Source organism: Paroedura picta, chromosome 4 (genome assembly GCF_049243985.1).
Source record: "Paroedura picta isolate Pp20150507F chromosome 4, Ppicta_v3.0, whole genome shotgun sequence".
Classification (NCBI taxonomy): domain Eukaryota; kingdom Metazoa; phylum Chordata; class Lepidosauria; order Squamata; family Gekkonidae; genus Paroedura; species Paroedura picta.
In genome coordinates, this window is record NC_135372.1 from 81,419,253 (window position 1) to 81,438,831 (window position 19,579).

At 42.3% G+C, this 19,579-nt stretch overlaps 2 protein-coding genes across 8 annotated transcripts; both read left to right on the top strand.

Moving 5' to 3' along the window:
- The first annotated feature begins 486 nt into the window (after positions 1–486).
- On the top strand, positions 487–5,665 carry MAGOH (mago homolog, exon junction complex subunit). Its single transcript, XM_077333700.1, has 5 exons — positions 487–663; positions 1,840–1,898; positions 4,013–4,123; positions 4,381–4,463; positions 5,459–5,665. The coding sequence occupies exons 1-5, from the start codon at positions 576–578 to the stop codon at positions 5,556–5,558; spliced, it is 441 nt and encodes a 146-aa protein (XP_077189815.1). The 5' UTR covers positions 487–575; the 3' UTR covers positions 5,559–5,665.
- A 3,409-nt stretch (positions 5,666–9,074) lies between these two features.
- Positions 9,075–19,224, top strand: CZIB (CXXC motif containing zinc binding protein). Of its 7 annotated transcripts, XR_013230306.1 has the most exons (9): positions 9,167–9,198; positions 9,286–9,506; positions 9,587–9,670; positions 11,840–11,896; positions 14,391–14,472; positions 16,279–16,310; positions 17,123–17,200; positions 18,426–18,491; positions 19,056–19,224. XR_013230306.1 is itself a non-coding variant. In XM_077333701.1 (8 exons), the coding sequence occupies exons 1-8, from the start codon at positions 9,501–9,503 to the stop codon at positions 19,131–19,133; spliced, it is 483 nt and encodes a 160-aa protein (XP_077189816.1). In that variant the 5' UTR covers positions 9,326–9,500; the 3' UTR covers positions 19,134–19,224. The 7 variants fall into 7 exon arrangements, 4 of the variants coding, with proteins under 4 accessions (XP_077189817.1, XP_077189819.1, XP_077189816.1 ...); XR_013230307.1 differs by lacking the exon at positions 18,426–18,491; XR_013230308.1 differs by lacking the exon at positions 9,587–9,670.
- The last annotated feature ends 355 nt before the right edge of the window (positions 19,225–19,579 follow it).

Genomic DNA, 19,579 nt, shown 5'->3' on the forward strand with positions numbered 1-19,579 from the left:
CTGGTCAGAGGTGGTACCTGATTAAAAAACAAACAAACCAAAACACCTTTCTACTACCGCCCAGAGCCGTATAGAAGGGCGGTATAAAAATCTAAATACATAAACAATACCTTAGGCTGAATGCCTATGAACAATGAGCTCAAAACTTCTCTATCTGCGTTTCCTTTTACACCTTGTTCAGTTCTTCGCCACGCCTCTTTTATGAATAACATACAATCCCAGAGAGAAAGAAATAACAGAGTGACTATAAAGCCCGAATTATAAAAGTAGCCGTTGGTCAAGAGCTTTTAATGACTGGCGTCACTCTAGGGCTGGGCATCTCCATGATTTGCATGGAAAACCAAATCATTTGTAAAACGGAACAGCTAGCAAAAACTTCCATCCGGTACAGCTCTAGGCTTTATCTCTATGATCTAAACCGGTCGCGTGCAAGCGAGCGACGATTGCATGATTCGGTTTTCGACCCGCGCGTGCGCAGTCCCTGGGTGACGTACATTTTGCGCGACCGCGCGCAAGTGGACGCTTCCTTCGTGGAGCCTGCTGGTCTTTCGGCGGGTTGGTGCGCGAGGGGAGCCATGGCGAGTGATTTTTACTTGCGGTATTACGTCGGGCACAAGGGGAAGTTCGGGCACGAGTTTCTTGAGTTCGAATTCCGTCCGGACGGTAAGGCCGAAGCCGGGAGGTATTTGCATACTTTGAGCGCGGGACTCGGAGGCAAGGGGGAACTTCATCCGGGGGTGGGTGGATGAAGAGCACTTGCTGAGGGCTGGGGACTTCTGATTGGAAGTGAGCAGAGAAGCCTGGTTTTTGTTTACCGTGAGAAGAAGGTGAGGTTGTGTTTGTAGTCTGCAGTTTGCCACAGGTTAAGGGCCTAAGGCTGAATGATGAATGGAGTTGGGCTGAGCCAAGATATCACAAGGAAGCTCTGTTGCGGTAAAGACAATTGCAAGAAAAGCTGCATGGCACTTATTGGCTCAGTTCACAGAAAAGTGCAGTAATGGGGGGGGCGAAAACTGTCAAGCAAAAATCATGAGAAAAGGAGGAATCCTACTGCAAAAGTGGCAGGTAGTAGCTGTCTGAAGAACCTACCCTATCCAGAATATTCCACTTGACCCGGAATAAAAGCCTCGTATGGTAAATGACTAAGAAAATGGATGTCTCCTGAACATACTAGCATAATCTGTTGGAACCAGGCTAAATAGGCAATTTTGACTAATGGCTCCCATCCAACTCCAGACCCCTTCCCCCATACCCAGGGAGGTAGAGGAAAGAGCTTCGTGATTGTGATGCCCAAAGAGACAAGCATTTGTTAATTTATGTGCAAGATTTATATCCTGCCTTTCTGCTCTGATCAGGGCGATCAAGGTAGTCAATGACTAAAATAAATATTAAAGTATACATTTTAATAGCCATTAAAATCAAAGCAAAACAATGCATATGAAACCATTTAAAAATTGAAAAAATAGAAAGGAGGGATCACTGAAGGAATACTAGATGAAACATTCTTCATCCATTGGCAAAAGATGGCAACCAAAGGGAACAAATTAATCTTCCTGGGAAGATAGTTCCAGAGTTATGATGCCACAACCAAGAAGGCTCTCTCCTGGGTTGCTGTCAACCTGATCTTAGCAGGAAGGCAACAGTACTGGTCAGGTAAGGAACTAGGCGGCTATTTTAGAGTTAAAAAAATAAACAATCGTTTTTTTTCTGATTAGGGAATAATATTTTGTTTTTTAGTCCTGATATGTGAATATAGAACTGGTTTAATTGATTCTAGGTTAAAGCAGTAATGGTCGTCTTTTGTATATACCTGAATTACTTAATTCTGTGTTTCAACAGGTAAACTCAGATATGCTAACAACAGCAATTATAAAAATGATGTGATGATCAGGAAAGAGGTGAGTTAACTCTAACACTAATAGGTGTATGAATCTTGAATCCAAACAAAGCTCATGTAGAGACCTTAGTATATCTTATAGTTTTTATAGTACTTTAGAAACATTACTGGATGTCTGAATTATAAATAACTGGGAAAGTGTTGAGAGTATTTGTCTGCTGTTTTTACTAAATTCCTAATATTCCTAATTGCAGAAAACATAGAATCTTTTTAGCTGTCATTGAAAACTGTGGCTCTGCATTTTAAATATTATAGTTTGTAATATTTTATATTGCTGTTTCTCTGTGCATATTAAAATTGTGTAGTAGAAAAGGAACTTTCTACTACATTATACTTATTTGGTAAACTTATACAAAAGTTGCATATAGTAATATAATAATAGTGACCAGTTAGAAGCAAGCAAACACATTTTGCTACACTATCTCATCTATAATGGCATAAGAACCAACCTAATCCAGCCAACGTTAGAGCCTCCCTTAAAAGAATATAAAGAAACTTCTAATTGACGAAAACAAAAAAAAAACTTTATGTGCTGCAAACTTTTGTTCAGCTGCCATTAAATTGTGTGGTATTTATATGCCCGAAAGTTTCCTCTTTAACTGCGTAACATACTGATTAAATACTAAATAGCCAATGCTGTTTGAATGAAGAGTTTTAACCCCAACATATTTTATATTTTTGATTTTAAATGCCCCTCTTGTATTCAAATATCTATTTTGTATCTTAATTGTACATTGGAATTTTGGTCTGAATGACCATAAATAAAACTTGTTGTTGTACTATAATAATAAATGCTTATTTCTGTCCCATCCTTCAGAATTGTTCAGGGTGGGTAACAGCAATAAAAGAGAGCCAGCTTGGTGTAGAGAGCCATCTTGGTGTACTGGTTAGGAGTGAGGACTCCTAATCTGGAGAGCTGGGTTCGATTCTCCACTTCCCCACATGCAGCTAGCTGGGTTATCTTGGGTTCGCCACAGCACTGATAAAGCTGTTCTGACTGAGCAGTAATATCAGGGCTCTCTCAGCCTCACCTACCTCACAGGGTGTGGGGAGAGGAAAGGGAAGGCGAATGTTAGCTTCTTTGAGACTCCTTTGGGTAGAGAAAAGTGGCATATAATTCTTCTTCGAAACTGACATACAGAATTAAAGTTAAAACATTCCAATTATTACCGAGAACACCCCTACATAAAATTTTCAGAAAGGGGAGTCCTTTGGCAGGAGCTGATCTTCTGAATTTCCTCTTCTCAGAAGTGAGCCCAGCCTACATTGATGGGTGCTATTTTATGCCTCAACCATAAGCCTGATGGAACAGCTCTGTTTTACAGGCCCTGTGGAATTGATTAACATCTCTCAGGGCCCCAATGTCTCCCAGAAGCATGTTCCACCAGACTGGGGCCAGCACCAAAAAAGCCCTGACCTTGGTTGAGCCCAGTTTCACCTCTTGGCTGGGGACCTTGAGTAGATGTAGATCCAAAGATCTTAAAGCTCTTGAGCGATTATAAAGTAAGGAGCAGGTACACCGATCCCAGACCATTTAGGGCATTAAAGATTAACTCTAGCACCTTGAACCTGATATGGTCTCCAGTCTGGAGCCATTGCAGCTGAGTAAGCACTGGTGTTATGTGTGCTTTCCATTGAGTCCCTGTCAGGACTTGTGCAGCTGCATTTTGAACCAGTTGGAGTTTCCAGAGCAATCTCAAGGGCACCTCTGCTTAGAGAAAGTTGCAGAAGTCTAGTCCAGATGTCACTGTTGCATGAATCACTTTTGCTATGTTGGGCTCTGAGAGGTAAGGTGCAACCTTTCTCACCTGTCAGGCGGGCTTGTCTTCATGATTTGTGCCTCCATTGATAAGGAGGGATCCAAAATCATGCCCAAGCTCTTGATGGTAAGCACCGGTGTTAATTGCACCCCTTCAAGTGTTGGGAGCTTTAGTACTGATTGCAGATTCTCTTGTAAGAGCAATATATGCCTTATATATACTTCCCACATGCTATTTCAGTGGATAATGGCATGCGTGTATAAAAAGAAAAGATAGTGGGTAAATAATATTTTCTTTGTCTTTATATAAAGATTATCTTCCTAAAGAATTGGTGCATGTATTTACATGTTTATAGGCATACGTCCACAAGAGTGTGATGGAAGAGCTGAAGCGGATAATTGATGACAGTGAAATTACAAAAGAAGATGATGCACTGTGGCCACCACCTGACAGAGTTGGCCGGCAGGTTAGCACATTTCCTGATGTCAGTAGAAATATGCTTACTTCAAGACTGTTGTAGGCCAGCTACTTATATTTCACTTCATTAATAAAAAGTCATCTTGTAATTATGCTATATTAATAATAGATCCAAGCCTCTTGAATGGTACATCCTATTCAAGGATTGAGAATGTGTGTGTGTATATATATAGACATTATTGTCTTAACATTGGATCTTTAAGGCAGTATATGATAAAACAATTTTATTTCTGCTTATTTTTCTAGGAGCTTGAGATTGTAATTGGCGATGAACACATATCATTTACCACGTCAAAAATTGGTTCTCTCATTGATGTAAATCAGTCCAAGTAAGTAGTTTTTTAAAGGATTAGCTAAGCTGCTTTCTAAATAGTTTTGTATGACTGTTTCTAAGACTACAAGCTGAATCACATTGTCCTTTAATCCAGTGATATCAAGGCCGTAGCCAAAATCCATAAGTGACCCATTTTAGGGAGCAATCCTAAACAGGTCAAATCAGAAGTAATTCACATGTTGTTCAATAGGTTTTGCTCCCAAGAATGAGTCAAGATGAAAATGGTTGAGTAATAGTTCTGATTTTATGTCTACAGAAGCATCACACAACATAAAGAGGGATTTTAGATGGGGGACAGCAACTGTACCTCTTTAGCTGTCATGCTTAATTTGTCACTTGACTTTCTCTTTGGGGCAGCTGCAGCAGCCAAAGTTGAGTATTGGATTTGATGTTCTAAGTTTTAGTAGATGAGAATTCAACTAGCAGTTTGAGTAGATCTCAGCTGTGACATTTCATTATTCTATCTTGCTACCCCCTCTTAAAAAACAAAACAAAAACAGTCATGTATAATTGCCACATGCTGGTTGATCCAGCTATTAAGAGCCAGGCCTAAAGATGCTTTTGATAAGTTGTAGTTTTGATTAATTGTAGGAGGCTTTCTCTTATTGTATTTTCCACTGTGTCTAATATTCTAACTTTCAATCAAGCTTTCTCATCCAGGGTTACATGAAACCCCGTTGTTTCTTGACAGACCTGGAAGGGTTTTCAAAATGGGTTGATTAATTAAGTTTTAATATATTTTTATTGGTGATATGACCATATATGGTCATGTTGACTCCCCATGTTGACTCTCAAAATTGTCAATAGAGGGGGTGGGAAGGGTTCTTGGAGGGTGTGTACACAGCTGTGCTTCCCAGCCATATTCTGCCCAATCATACCATTTCCGGGGTTTCTCGAAGCCTGAAGAATATTTCAGGGGTTTCTCAGTGGTAAAAAAAAGTTGAGAAAGCCTGCTCTAAAATGGTTAAACTTTTTTTTTTTACATTTCAGAGATCCAGAGGGTCTAAGAGTGTTTTACTACCTTGTCCAGGACCTCAAGTGTCTAGTCTTCAGTCTTATTGGATTACACTTCAAAATTAAGCCAATTTAAGTTTGCATTGTAAAATTTCTTCTCATTCCATGTGTCTTCTATTAAATGACTTTTATGTATGTTAGTTTGTATAGAGTGAATTTAATAAATGCTGAAGTATCTTTTTATTTAGGAAGTTTGTAATCAAAACTGTGATCTTAAAAGTGTATTCAGAATTTATTTTACTTTGGAGGGGTGACTTCTTATTCTGAGTAATAGTCACATATCCGTAAAGCCATTGTAGTGGTTTGAGTTTTTTTAATTGCATTTTGATATACATTTGCACTATATTATACTTGGTAATTTTTATACTCAATTTTGAATACATCAAAATGTCTAATGAGGTTCAGTCAGTGGTAGACGGGCTCTGGCAAAAGCATTGTAAATCAGTAGTTAGGCTTAGAAAAAAATATTTTGAAGAGTGGTATGCTAGAAACATTAATATAAGCAATAAACATTTTAAAAAATATGTCCAGAATAGGAAATCCACTAGAGGAGCATTGGATTATTGCATGACAAAGAAATAAAGGGAAGATGGGGAGATGACAAAGAACCTCAATTAATTTTTGTGTTTCTCTGTTCATTTCGGGTAATGTGGCATGTACCTGTGCTACAGCCACTTGTTACAGAGGAAGGAAGTGTGAAGAACTGAGGCAAATTGAGGTAACCAGAAATTATGTTCTATCAGGGGTGTCAAACTAATTTGTTACTATGAACAAATCTGACATACATGCTCTAAAACAGCGGTCTGCAACCTTCTGGTTGCTATGGACCGCTGCGCCGGAGTGGGGGGAGAGGGCGCCCCGCGCACGCGCAGCAGCCCCAGTGCAAACATGCATGCGCAGACTTGCAGCGCATGCGCTGCGGTATGAGCGTGCGCAGTGCTGCTGTGCATGTGCGTTTGCGCCCCTGCCGGGCACAAACGCGCAAGTGTGGTGGTCTGCGCATGCGCGTTAGCGCCGGCAGCCGCGGCTCCCTCTCACCGCCCCTCCGGGCCGCCAGCAGATCAGCCGCCGAAGCTTCCACGGCCGATTTGCTCGCAGCCTGGCGAGCTTCTCGCTTCGGGGGGGGGGCGGGAAGAGGGAGCCACGGTCCGTGGGTTGGGGACCACTGCTCTAAAATACTAGGTATTTGGAGACATTCTTTATAAAGAATACAGGCAAAGCTTATTAAGCAGTTCATTGATTCCTATCAGTGAAAGAAATTGATTTACTGAGGAATCCACAAAAGCATGACTCCCAGACCCTCCCCCCCCCCATTGCCACTTCTCATTGCTCCTGTGTTTCCTGTACAAGCAGCAGAACTGAGAAAGGCTGACAGAGTCTGTTTCCAAAACCTCCAGGGGGTGCTTTTGTTGTCCTGTAACCCCTTTTCCCTCACAGGTTGAGAACAGCACTCGTTGCTTGTGGGCCACAGAAGAGCCCTGGATTGGGACAGTTCCAGCCCATGAGCTGTATGTTTGACACCCCTGTTATAGACCTATTGGGGAAATTAAAAGCCAGTAAGTCTCCAGGCCCTGATGGCATGCCCCTAGAGAACCTAGGAAATTCAGATGTGAAGTAGTTGATCATCTAACCCAGTGGCCCCCAACCCCTGGTCCGGGGACCGGTACCAGTCCATGGATCAGTCGGTACTGGGCCGTAGCTACGCCTCTTCCTCCTCCCCAGCTGCTGCCTCGGGGGCTGCCCTGCTACTCTGCCGCTGGCTCACCTTTGGTGCTCTCCAGCGGCTGCCATGTCTGCGGCTCCCCCTCAGCGTGGCACTGCGCAACTGCTGCTGGCAGCGCCTCCCAGCGGTCGGCGGGAACTCAGGGGCGCCAGCGGGAAAGCAAGTGGAGCTCATCTGCGGCGACGTCTCTCGGCAAAAGACTACCCCCCCCCCCGGGCCTCAGTAAAATTGTCAAGCGTTGACCGGTCCCCGTTGTTAAAAAAGTTGAGGACCACTGATCTAACCCATATATGTAACACTATATTCAGCTATTGTACCAGAAGACTGAAGAGAAGAAGAGCTAAGGAGTCTCAAAGTGGTTTACAATCTCCTTCTTTCCTCTCTCCGCATCACATATCTTGTCAGGTAGGTGGGCTGAGGAAGAACTATGACTGACCCAAGATCACTTAGCAGGCTTCAGGTGGAAGAGTGGGGAAGCAAACCTGGTCCTCCAGATTAAAGTTCACCACTCTTAACTACTGTTATTTTTTTATACCCTGGTTTCTTTTCTGATAGCATAAGTCTTTTGCCCTTTTAACCACTGTAGTTTATTAGATTTGTATACCACTCTTCCCCACAAGTGGGTTTACACCATACTGGCTCTCCAAAGTAGCTTATGTTACAGCAATATTTTAAAAGGATCCAAAGGAGAAGCAAGAAATTCTAGGCCACTTATCCTAACATCTGTCCAAGAAAACTAATTTAAAAAATCTATTATTAGGCACAAAGTCTGCTGTGGACAAATCAGCATGGCTTCTGCAAAGGCAAATCCTGCCTCACCAACCATTTGTTCTTTGAGAAAGTGAACAAGCATGTATACAGCGGTGACCCAGTAGACATTATATACTTGGACTTTTCAAAAGATTTTGACACGTTATCTCACCAAAGACAACTGAGTAAATTTGACAATCCTGGGATAAAAGAACAGGTTTTCTAATAGATTAAAAATTGGTTAAATGGCAGGAAGTGCAGAAATAAATTGACACTTCCAAGTGTGCAGTGGGGTCCTCACGAGGATTGGTATTGAGGCTGTACTGTTTAATTTATTAATATCAGTAACTACTAGCCACATTTCATACATTATAACCAGTTCCACTACCACAGTTGATCTTTCCAAGGGAAGGGAAACAAATCCCTTTAATCTGAATCCAGTACAAATAAGGGGGGGGGGGAAATCAGGTTTTCGTGTGTTCTCAGAATTTGCCTCATGCCTTGAGGAGCTCTTTTTGCCATATTATCACTATTATGCCTATCTTTTGGGGAAGGTAGATCTTTAATCTGAAAGTGGTTGCTTCTCCCCAGGATGAGGCAGGCTACAAGCCACACATTCAAATACTGTATATTCTGTGCAGGGCATAATTCAAGATCCTAGTTATTACAGCTCATCATACAGTTCAATCTGCTTTTGTAATAGCAACAGGGCAGTCCCATCCTCCTAACCACATTGTTTCTAAAGCAGCAAAGTAAACAACATATGGTTCACATATACATTTTACACCATCAGTGCGATAGGAGCCTGGGGAGGAGGGGTGTGTCTGGGTGGGATATGATACTATAAAGCCCATCCTCCAAAGTTGCCGATTTCTCCAGGGGAATTGATCTCTAGAGACCTGTTGTAATCCTGACTCCACCTGGGAGTTGGTCTTAATCTTTCATGTCACTTGCAGCCTGATACCACGGGGACTGAACCTGGGGTATTGTGCATGGGGCTGTAAACTTCTAGGTGAGGCATGGTGAGTGACTTCTCCAAGCCCCGCCCTCCAGGAATGTCAGCACAGGGCCTGTTGCCGAGTCTTTGCTCCCTACCCAACCGAAGACCGAGTGCCTTATAATCGATTGCTGTGGCAAATAATCCCGCTCCCTACACGAAACACACACAGCACCACATTCCTGTCAGTCACAAACATTGTACCGCGGACAAATTTACTTCCTTGCCAATGGCTACGAACAGTAGGTCCGTATTCCATTTTAAAGCGCCGTCGTCACGCACGCGGCACCCATCTTGAGTATGGGCAAATAGTCGCTTCTGTCTTTTGTGCAGTACGGTCAGCCTCGAGGGAGAGAGCCCGTCCCAAGTCTCGCGAGGTTTTGCAGCAGCTGTCTGGATCCCTTTGAGCCAACGCGGCTGGAGTCCGGATTGCGTGTTGTGCAAAACGACCGGAGACTTCTCTCCCCCACCCCGGCCCGGTCCTGTCATTGTTTGGCCTCTCACCCGCTGCGGCTCTTTGCTTGCTGTGGGACTTTGCTCTTTCAGCGATGGGGGTAAGAGAAACACTGAGGGGCTCGGGTGAGTGCGGGGCTGGCTCACGGCCCGCGCCTGATATGCGCACGTCTCTTTGCAGAAGACTGGGCTGCAGTTGAAAGCCACCTTAGAAAATATCACCAATCTCAGAGCGGTGGGGGACGATTTCCGCTGGTATCTGAAGGTATGTGTGGAAGGCCGTGGCCAGCTTTATGCAAAGCACCTAGGGAATTGGCGCAAACTGCAGGGGCTATGTCTTGCTCCGAGGTGAAGGATGTTTCGTCGCCCTCTAGTGTGAAAGAACCAAGTAGCAGTAAGTGGGCACTAGTGGGCTCAGTAGGAACCAGAGTTTCTTGTCCTTTGCTCTCGGCCTATGGGGTTAGCAACAATAAAACGAGTGTAGAGTACCTTTCTCTCCCCCACCAAGATAGTTTCAGGCGGGTGTTGCTTCAAAGCAGCGGAGCACCTTTAAGACCAACAAGTTTTCTTCAAGTATGAGCTTCTATGTGCACACACACTGTCCCAAATGCAATATCATAGAATGGAAGTTAGCTGTTCATATCTATAGGCAGAGTATGAGAGGAAATTTACATACAGCATAATGAAAATGGTTAACAGATTCCAGAGATAAATAGGGGGGGGGGGGGGAACAGCAATTTGGATTAGTTTGTATTCATTTGAGATTGAATTGCATGGGAAACATTTTGTGTATATTAAATATTTATATATTAAGAGAATAACGGGCAAATAGATAACCAATTGCTGACAGCAGTTAGCTGAGACCTTGCCCTTCTGCCCCCTGACTCCTCTCAAGCATGGAATCATCTTAGGGCTTTTTTCAAGGTATATAAGCTTTCATGTGCAAACACATTTCTTCAGATATAATCTCCACTAAGTAAACTCAACCAGCATTTGAAATTCACAATAAGGGTTCCAGATTTGGAAAGTGCTTATGGGAAGACTTTGGCCTTTCTTTGTTTACATATTTATGGATTCTTGGATCACTAAAGTACATAATATAGTTTTGAGGTGAACCTGATCAAATCAGGCTTTTTAAAAATGCTGTTATTATCTGAAAGAAAACAACTGTAACTGCAGGAATAGTTTCTGGAGAGGTTGTGCTACCAAAATGGTGCCACCCCAGAAAAGACTCAACCTACCTAATCTTGTGGTGCACTCTGATCAGGATCTCTGAAGATTATTTTTAAACAGCAGGTCTAAGAATGGAAAATATATAATATATATTATATATATTTTATATAATATATTATATTTATTTTATATATTTTATATAAAACTGCCCCAGATGCCTAACTGATTCATTTTTGCCACCTTGCTGGTTGTTTGTTTGTCTTTTAAAAGTTTATTCTCACTACATTTCAAAAAACAATTTATCATTAGCAAAGCTGTATACAAATTATATGGAAATGAATAAAGCCCATTCTGCTTTTCAGTCTCTCTTCCCTCCCAATGTTTCATTGAGACATTCATTTAATAAATATGATGGTCATGATTACTCAAATTGCATGTATAGGTTTAGCGCGTTATGGACTGCTACACTTCCAAAGAATGTAGTTACATAAGATTCCTATTGGCAAGAAGAGAAAAGAAATTCCCTGATCTTCAGGTGCCACGAAAGCTAACTGTAGGAACTTTGTTGGCACAAGATACCTTTTCAGTTCTGGTGGAATGAGTTGCCAGTGGAGATTTGGGCCCTGACAGAGCTGCCAGAGTTCTGTGGGCCTCCTTCCTATCCTCTCCATGTTCCTCCCCTAGGAGATATTTTTACTACTACCATGATATTATAACTTGCCAGCTATGCTATGATGGTAATGGAATTAATTTATTTTATTATTTTAAATGTATATCACTGTTGTGAACTGCTCCAAGTCTGTAATTGTGGAGGGGTGGTCTATAAATTATAAATAAACTCCAGTCTACCCATGCAACAGGGCTTTGCTGGCTCTCCCCTCCTGTTGCAGCTCCCTGGAAAAACTCCTGAGGGTTGGGGTTAATTGGAAACTGCATGGGATGTTGTGCCAGGGCTGTAGCTAGAGAGGAAGATAGATCATAGGGAATCAATGGAAATCGGGGTAGACATAGGATTTAACTCCTAGGAAAAAAGACATTTGGATCAAGCCCTAGCCTTTACTCTTGCTCTATCTTTGGTGGTAATCTGTGATGATATATTTGAGATCTGACTTGCTCAGAGCTTTTTTTTTTTGTTCACTGGGACTCACTTGCAGTTCACATCCATCCATTAATTTTACGCTAGTCTTTTCCCCCTGTGGTACCATTCTGCTGTTGGATTTTTCAGTGCATTTTGAGTTTGTGTTTGGTTTTCCTTTTTCAGCTGAAATGTGGGAACTGTGGCGAGGTTTCAGAAAAATGGCAATATTTACGATTAATGGTAAGTCTCTAAAATGTAACACATGAATGTGAAACTATAATGTACACAGTATAGAATCAACTTGGTTCAAATGCTATGAGAATTGAGAATGTTTGGGGGTGCTTACAGGTGTTTAGATGGATTACATTTAATACTTGGGAGACTGAGAAGTGTTGTCATAAGATGCAGGCCTCTGCAGGTTTGGACCAGCGGTCCCATCCAGTGCAGCATCCTGTTTCACAAAGTGGTCAACCACTTGCCTGTCACTTTATGAATAACTCACATGTTGGTGGTTTTACTGCCTCATTGGGCCACTGTTTGCATCTATTTTTCAAGGAAATAGTTGGCAGCTTAGCATTTGACATGAGTGAATCATTGAATCATAGAATCATAGAGTTGGAAGGGGCCATACAGGCCATCTAGTCCAACCCCCTGCTCAACGCAGGATCAGCCCAAAGCATCCAAGAAAAGTGTGTATCCAACCTTTCCTTGAAGACTGCCAGTGAGGGGGAGCTCACCACCTCCTCAGGCAGCCTATTCCACTGCTGAACTACTCTGACTGTGAAAATTTTTTTCCTGATATCTAGCCTATATCGTTGTAATTTAAACCCATTACTGCGTGTCCTTTCCTCTGCAGCCAATGGGAACAGCATCCTGCCCTCCTCCAAATGACAACCTTTCAAATACTTAAAGAGGGCTATCATGTCCCCTCTCAACCTCTTTTTCTCCAGGCTGAACATTCCCAAGTCCCTCAACGTATCTTCATAGGGCTTGGTCCCTTGGCCCCAGATCGTCCTCATCGCTCTCCTCTGTACCCTTTCAATTTTATCTATGTCCTTGAAGTGAGGCCTCCAGAACTGCACATAGTACTCCAGGTGTGGTCTGACAAGTGCCGTATACAATGGGACTATGACATCTTGTGATTTTGATGTGATGCCCCTGTTGATACAGCCCAAAATGGCATTTGCCTTTTTTACCACTGCATCACACTGCCTGCTCATGTTTACAATCCACAAGTACCCCAAGGTCTCGTTCACACACAGTGTGACCTAGAAGCGTATCCCCCATCCAGTAGGCAAACTTTTCATTTTTCTCACCCAGATGCAGAACTTTACACTTATCTTTATTTAATTGCATCTTGTTCTCATTTGCCCATTTTTCCATTGTGTTCAGATCTCGTTGAACTCTGTCTCTCTTCTGGAGTATTTGCCAGTCCTCCCAATTTGGTGTCGTCTGCAAACTTGATGAGTAGTCCTTCTACCCCCTCATCTAGATCATTAATAAATATCTTAAAAAGTACTGGACCGAGCACCGAGGCCTGAGGTACCCTGCTACTCACCTCCCTCCAGTCTGATGAAACACCATTGACAACAACTCTTTTGAGTGCGGTTCTCTAACCAATTCCCTATCCACTATTTAGAAATTATGCTGTCGACATTTTTAGCTTTCTGTTAGATCTGTTTGGATGCATGGAACTGGAGTGAGATGCCGCCAATGTACATATGACAACTCTGTTTCTCCTTATCAGATGAGTCCAGTGGATCTATGGAGTGCCTGAACAGGTTCTTGGAGAGGGTAGTGGGATAGATCAGTGGTCCCCAACCTTTTTGAGGCTGGGGACCGGCAGGGCAACTGCCCGCCCGCGCATGCCGTGCATGTGCGGCCGGGCCGCACATGCGCCATGCGTGACCAAAAGTGCAGCACATGCGCGATTTCGGCCGCGCATGCGTGGCCCTGATTCCCTCTCCCCCCCCCTCCGCAGTAAGAAGCTTCCCGGGCCACAAGCTTGCGGCCTGGGAAGTTTTTTACTGCGGGGGGGGTGGGAAGAGGGAGCCATGGCCTGGCGCCATGGCCGCCGCGGCCTGGCACCGGGCCGCGGCCTGGCACCGGGCCGCGGCCCGCGGGTTGGGGACCACTGGGATAGATGATGCAATGTTACCTTGACTTTGACAGGAACAGAGGTTACCAGCTCCCACTGATTGCACTGCTTATGGATTAGCTGCACAGTGCCTATGCAGACACTCAATATTCAGGTCTACTTGTTAGTTACATGGCTCTGCAGTTTTGTGTTTACTAGCCCGATGATATTTAGTAGCTTAGCACGGACAAGGGCTATTTTCCCCCCAGTGTCCATCATCTCTAAACAATGCTGAAACTTTTTCAGAGCAATAATTTCTTGGCTCATTTATATACTTGCCCTTCATAAATTGTTCCCAATTAATATCCATGTTACAGTTAAATACAGAGTTCTGTACTTGAATCAAGTGCTGTATTTTGAAAGGGCTGAACATACAGGATTTTTGAAAAAATAAGAAATATACTAAAGATCTGTTCTCATCAGATTTATTTTATTAGTTGAAAATTGTTGATATACAAATTCAGCAGTCCCAAAGAAAAAGGGCTCTACTTTTTCAAAGCAATCTAAATATTGCATTAGTATCAGCTGTAGCTGATAGCTTTTCCTGTAGAGCTGTACAATTTTGACATTAATGACTCCTTGGGAAATGTTGTTTAGGACAGTCACCCTCTCAAAGGAGGCAGAGGGAGTGCTACAATGGTGCAGAAATGCAAGCTGTGCTCCAGAGAAAACTCTATAGGTAGGTAAAATTTCTGTACTTCCATCCCACAGGGCATAAAGAGTTAAGTCTGTCAACCTTATTTTTAACTATTGTCTTTCAGCTGGAGGAAGTTTTTTTCCTGGATTTGTTAATAGAGGCCATGTGACATGTAGGTGTTTTCTAAATGAAAGGGTTTATTCTAAGAAAATGCAGTGAGAAGCCATAATTGGGAGTAATCAGGGATTACAGTTTCTTCAGAAATATCATCATATGCTGGGATAAAGTGTATTCAACTTTGTTCATGGTTAAGAAATTTGGCTGGAGTTCATTTGTGTTGCAGCAACAACAGTGGGACATCTGCCATGTCTCCTCAAGCATACATTTTATTTATATAGACTGAATATTTTGGGCTCACTGTTTCATGCAATTGTAGGGATTACTTGTTTTTAAGATTACTTTTAATCTTAATCTCAACTGCAATATATTTGTATTAAAACATCACATCACACCATAAATAAAATTGAATCACAATTAAGGGCAAGTGAGACATGTTGCACAAGTTTTAGATTTGCTGAAAGGGGAGATATTTGCTCATTTCCTACACACTGGAAACTCCCCCTTTGTTGCCCATGTTATTCTTAGCAGGCCACCAGTCCCTAGCAGTAGATAATGTGGGACAGGGGGACAGATTGCAACAGGAGGGGGCAATTCCCTCTACTGGCAGAAGTGCCTTCTATGAGCAGGTAAGATCAATCCCCCTGATTAAGGGCACATCTGTAGATCAGATTCAGTCAGCAGTCATATCCAGTTTATAGAATTTTCAACTATGAACACTTTTATAATGTGCCAAGCTAAAATTTCTATTTCTACCAGATAAGATGCTCACTGTACAAAGGTCAGCCCTGAAGGAAAACTGGATAGGGGCTCAAAATAAACAGCTCATGAACCTGAGGCCCCAGAAAGTAGTTGTCTAGTCAGAAATGCATGTTTGATGTAATAACATTCAGTATTCGTTTGGAAGCATGCTTTGCTTTCATTGAGGATTTCCTTTTCCTTTCTTAAAAAAAAAACTGCTCTTATGAGAGGAATGGTTTTAATTTTTGCATGTATATTTTAATGACTTTTTTCTTAGCTCCCATCTAGTGTTTCCGTTGGCAAAGGGGGGGGGGTGTTCCCTATTGCCCTCTCCCACAACAAGCATTCACCTCCCCACCTCCAAGCTCTTGGAGGCGTGGCAGGCAGGAGCAGCATTTGGGTTGCCGTTTTGTCTGCAGCAAGGAGAGTCATTATTTTCAGTTTTAACTGTAATCTAAGAACCTCTGTGTTTTCTCACTTTGAAAAGAATTAATTAGTACATTGAGCATTTTACTGTTTTAATGTTTATGTGTTTCTTGACACTGTCTTTCTCATCTTGATTAACTATGGAACAACCCATTACATAATCTATTTACAGGAGGGTATTTAAATTAAAATGCAGTAAAATAATTGACATGGAATTCATAGAAAATTAAGTATTGGATTCAGCTTTGGGAGTTACCATCTTATTTATTTCATATTCATTTATAAACATGTTGAAACTTATCATTTAGCTCTTGCATTTTTATGTCACCAAGGTCTAAATACCACACATGGTCCTCTCTTGCTCCATTTTGTCCTTGCATCAGCCCCATGAGATAGACCAGGTTCTCTTTTTCTCTCAACCTAATGGCATCCGAGCCAGCCTGATGGCTGAGGGGAGATCTGAACAGGGGCTTCCTTGCCTAGTTCTGTCCTGGCAGTATAACCAGTACACCACATAAGTGATCATTTCCCTCTTTTGCTATACATTTTCTTCTTCCCTTGCAGATATCTTAAGTCACACCATAAAGCCTTACAATGTAAGTTCATGTCTTTTTGCTATATTTCAGTGTAAATGGCAACTTATTGTGTGTTTCACCCAAAGCTACCCAGGCACGGAAGGGTTCTAAGTGCAACTGCACTTCTTGATTAAAGGCACTCATGGGAGGATGTTTAAATTAAAATTGATTAAACTCCAATTCTACATGAATTACTTTTATGTAGACATGCATGAGCAACTGCATTTCAGTATGGATGCAACATTCGTCTTTACATTGTCTGTTTTACCAGATTTGCCTGTGCCTTGTCACCAGTGTGCCTGTAGGATTCCTTTTGTTTTGGATATGCTCTTGTTTTCCATGTCCTGTATGATTCTGTGGTGGTTGCAGATACACAATCTCTCTTCTGTGTAAAGAATGACTGGTTTAGGAAGATGGGAGTCTGCTTTATAAATTATTTGAAAATACCAAGCTCCAGATAAATGAGGTGATACATGCTGAAAGTATTTTTAAATCTTAGGATAAGGAGAGCAACTTATTATTTTAATTGGCTATTCCTATACATTTTATGCTCCAAATGCAAGAACTTTTGTACCATTGATTACTTGGCTATGGGCTGTGGTTTAACCAAGCCCTAATCACTGAAGTACAAAGTATATTTTCTTCTCTCCTTGAGTTACTCATGGATTGTTCATTGTTTTTCTGAAAGATGGGAATTAGACTTGGAAACATATAAGGTCAATGAATTATTAGAGATGCTGGACTATTGGTACTTTGTGTCTTTATGGGATGTGATATTTGGGAAATGAGTATTCATTTCTCCTGACTGAAAGCTGTTTTGGTCTTAATTTTAGGCTGAAGACAGTGAGACCTTTAAAACAATAGTTGAGTTTGAGTGTCGTGGCCTTGAACCAGTGGACTTCCAACCACAGGCAAGTCATTTTTTGCTGGGCATCTGTGAAGCATTTGTCTATTGAGCCTAAATACAGATGTAACTATACTTGTTGAGACCAATTTCTGCAACCATGTTTGAAGCAAAAATGGTGATTCTTTCCTCCTGCTCAGATATCATATGATATGAAAATGCTCAGTTGGAATAACATCACATGATACATTCCCTGAAAACTTGCAAAAGTCTATTTCTCTTAGCAAGCTTTAAGTTTTTAAATATTCAAAATGTTACATTTTCAATGGGGGACTTGGGAGGGGAAGAGAAATACTGCAGTAGATTCTGAGAATTTTGTGACAGCTCAATAAAAAAGAGAACAAAAAATTTCATTCACAGCTTTCTGTAGACCCTAGCCTCCACTTCATTTCAACATTGTGGGTCCAACTACATGTTGCATTTTCCCCCGGCTGCACCCCTGGGTGGCAGAGAAGCTTTGTTTTTCAAGCATGCAAGGACCTAATTTAGATTTGGATCATGTTGAGAAGGGGCTTAGACCTTTTCCACACTCTCTTTTCCCAAGCTGAATCGATCTTAGGGAGCCACTATTTGCCCCACCAGAGGCAGCACCTGAACTGATGTGGTTACCTGAGATCAGGAGTGAACTGGGAACCACAATGCACATAGAAAGGGCCCTAGACTGCCCCTACTCAAACAGAGTGGGGAAGGAGCAGGGGCCTGTCCTGGCCTCAGGGGGCAGGTGAACTGCTGCCATGAGCAAGCTGGCGTCCCCAGTTCCATGTGGAGTGAGTCAGTCACAGCCGCTTACCCACCTCATATAGTGCTAGGGCATCTGGCTCATTTGCAACAATGCCTTGCATGCCTAGTTCAGGCCTGGGCTTCCCTACCCTACATGGTGGTTCTCCTGCATGGGGTTGGAATCATCAGCTTGCTCACGGTGGCTTGCCCACTCCCCACAGGACAAGGTCTATTGACTCACCACAGTGGTGGCTGCAAGGGCTGCCCTTCATTTGGGGTCAAGGAGGCCCTAGCAGGGGAAGGCAGCCCTCCAGGCCATCAACACACGATGTTATACCTGGTGGCCTTAATGGCCAGTCTGTCTCTACATGCCCATTTCCCCAAATAGCACTGGGTAGTTCCCTAGAACTGGTCCAGGGAGGGGATAATCTGTGCCCGTTTGCCATGTTCTTAATCCTTATTGGGTTTCCACTCACTGGGGAAGCTAATAATGGCCTTCTGAATATTTTCAGGCTGGGTTTGTTGCAGAAGGTGCAGAATCTGGAACACCTTTCACTGATGTTAACTTATTGGAAAAGGTACAGTCTGTAGTGTTAATATAAAGCTGTATCCTAACTTAATTCCTCCAACTGAGCACTTTGTTAGCAGCCCTCAGTACATCTCCCCAGTTTGGAGGGATGAACATTCTCATGTAAAAGATCCCCATCTTCATGTATTTTTCTTCCCCCTCCAAGAGAAAACAAATCCTCAGACTCTGCCAAATACAGGAGAGGAATAGACATTTTACTGAGAACAGGTTACAGTCGCTGGCACATAATGACACCATTGTAGAAGACAAGCAGGTAGACAGCTCAGTTGCTGAATCCCTTTTCTGCTTCAAGTGAAGCCTGTCTGTTTAGGTGACTGTGGACTTCACCATAGGAAAACTATTGCTTAAGCTAAAAATGATAAAGAAGCTAGAAGTCAAGTTAAATGTTGAATGGCTGTTTTCTAACTTTCTTCTCAGTGCAAGGGAGAAGTTATTGTATCAGAAATCCAGGCTCAACTCCAAGCACAGAATCCTAAACTTTCGCTTAGAGCTTCCGCTGCCTAGTACAGAAGTTACCTTGTATGTAGCTAACACTGTGAATTTAATTCCACAGGATTGGAATGACTATGATGAAAAAATAAAGGAATCTGTCGGAATCTATGAAGTTACCCATAGGTTTGTCAAATGTTGAAACTTGTTTGTCACGGTGTTACTTTTTCCACAGCCATATTAATTTGTAATTGTTGAATCAAGAATAAAGTATTTTACTTTCTAAAGAGTAACCCCCACCCATGTCCTCACAAAGTTTAAAAGCAGCACGGTTTAGTATGCAGGACAAATCCAGAACACAGCATGCTAGCACCACAGAAGTATGGAGGGGTTTGGGGACTCATGTAAAGCTGCAAGTGTAACAACTATATATTAATGGAGCTCCTAAATTCCTGCGTAGAAGTCATCAGATTGATGAGGCAGAAGTAAGAAAAATTGAGAGGGCATAATATCAATGCTGTGTAAGTTCTTAAATTTGTTTAAGTTCATTCACAAGTGTCCTATATGGGAAAAATGTTCAGCAGAGGTTTTAAAGTCTTGGTGTATACCTTTTAAAAAAATTAGAGGACTTGAAAAAAGTGAATGGAT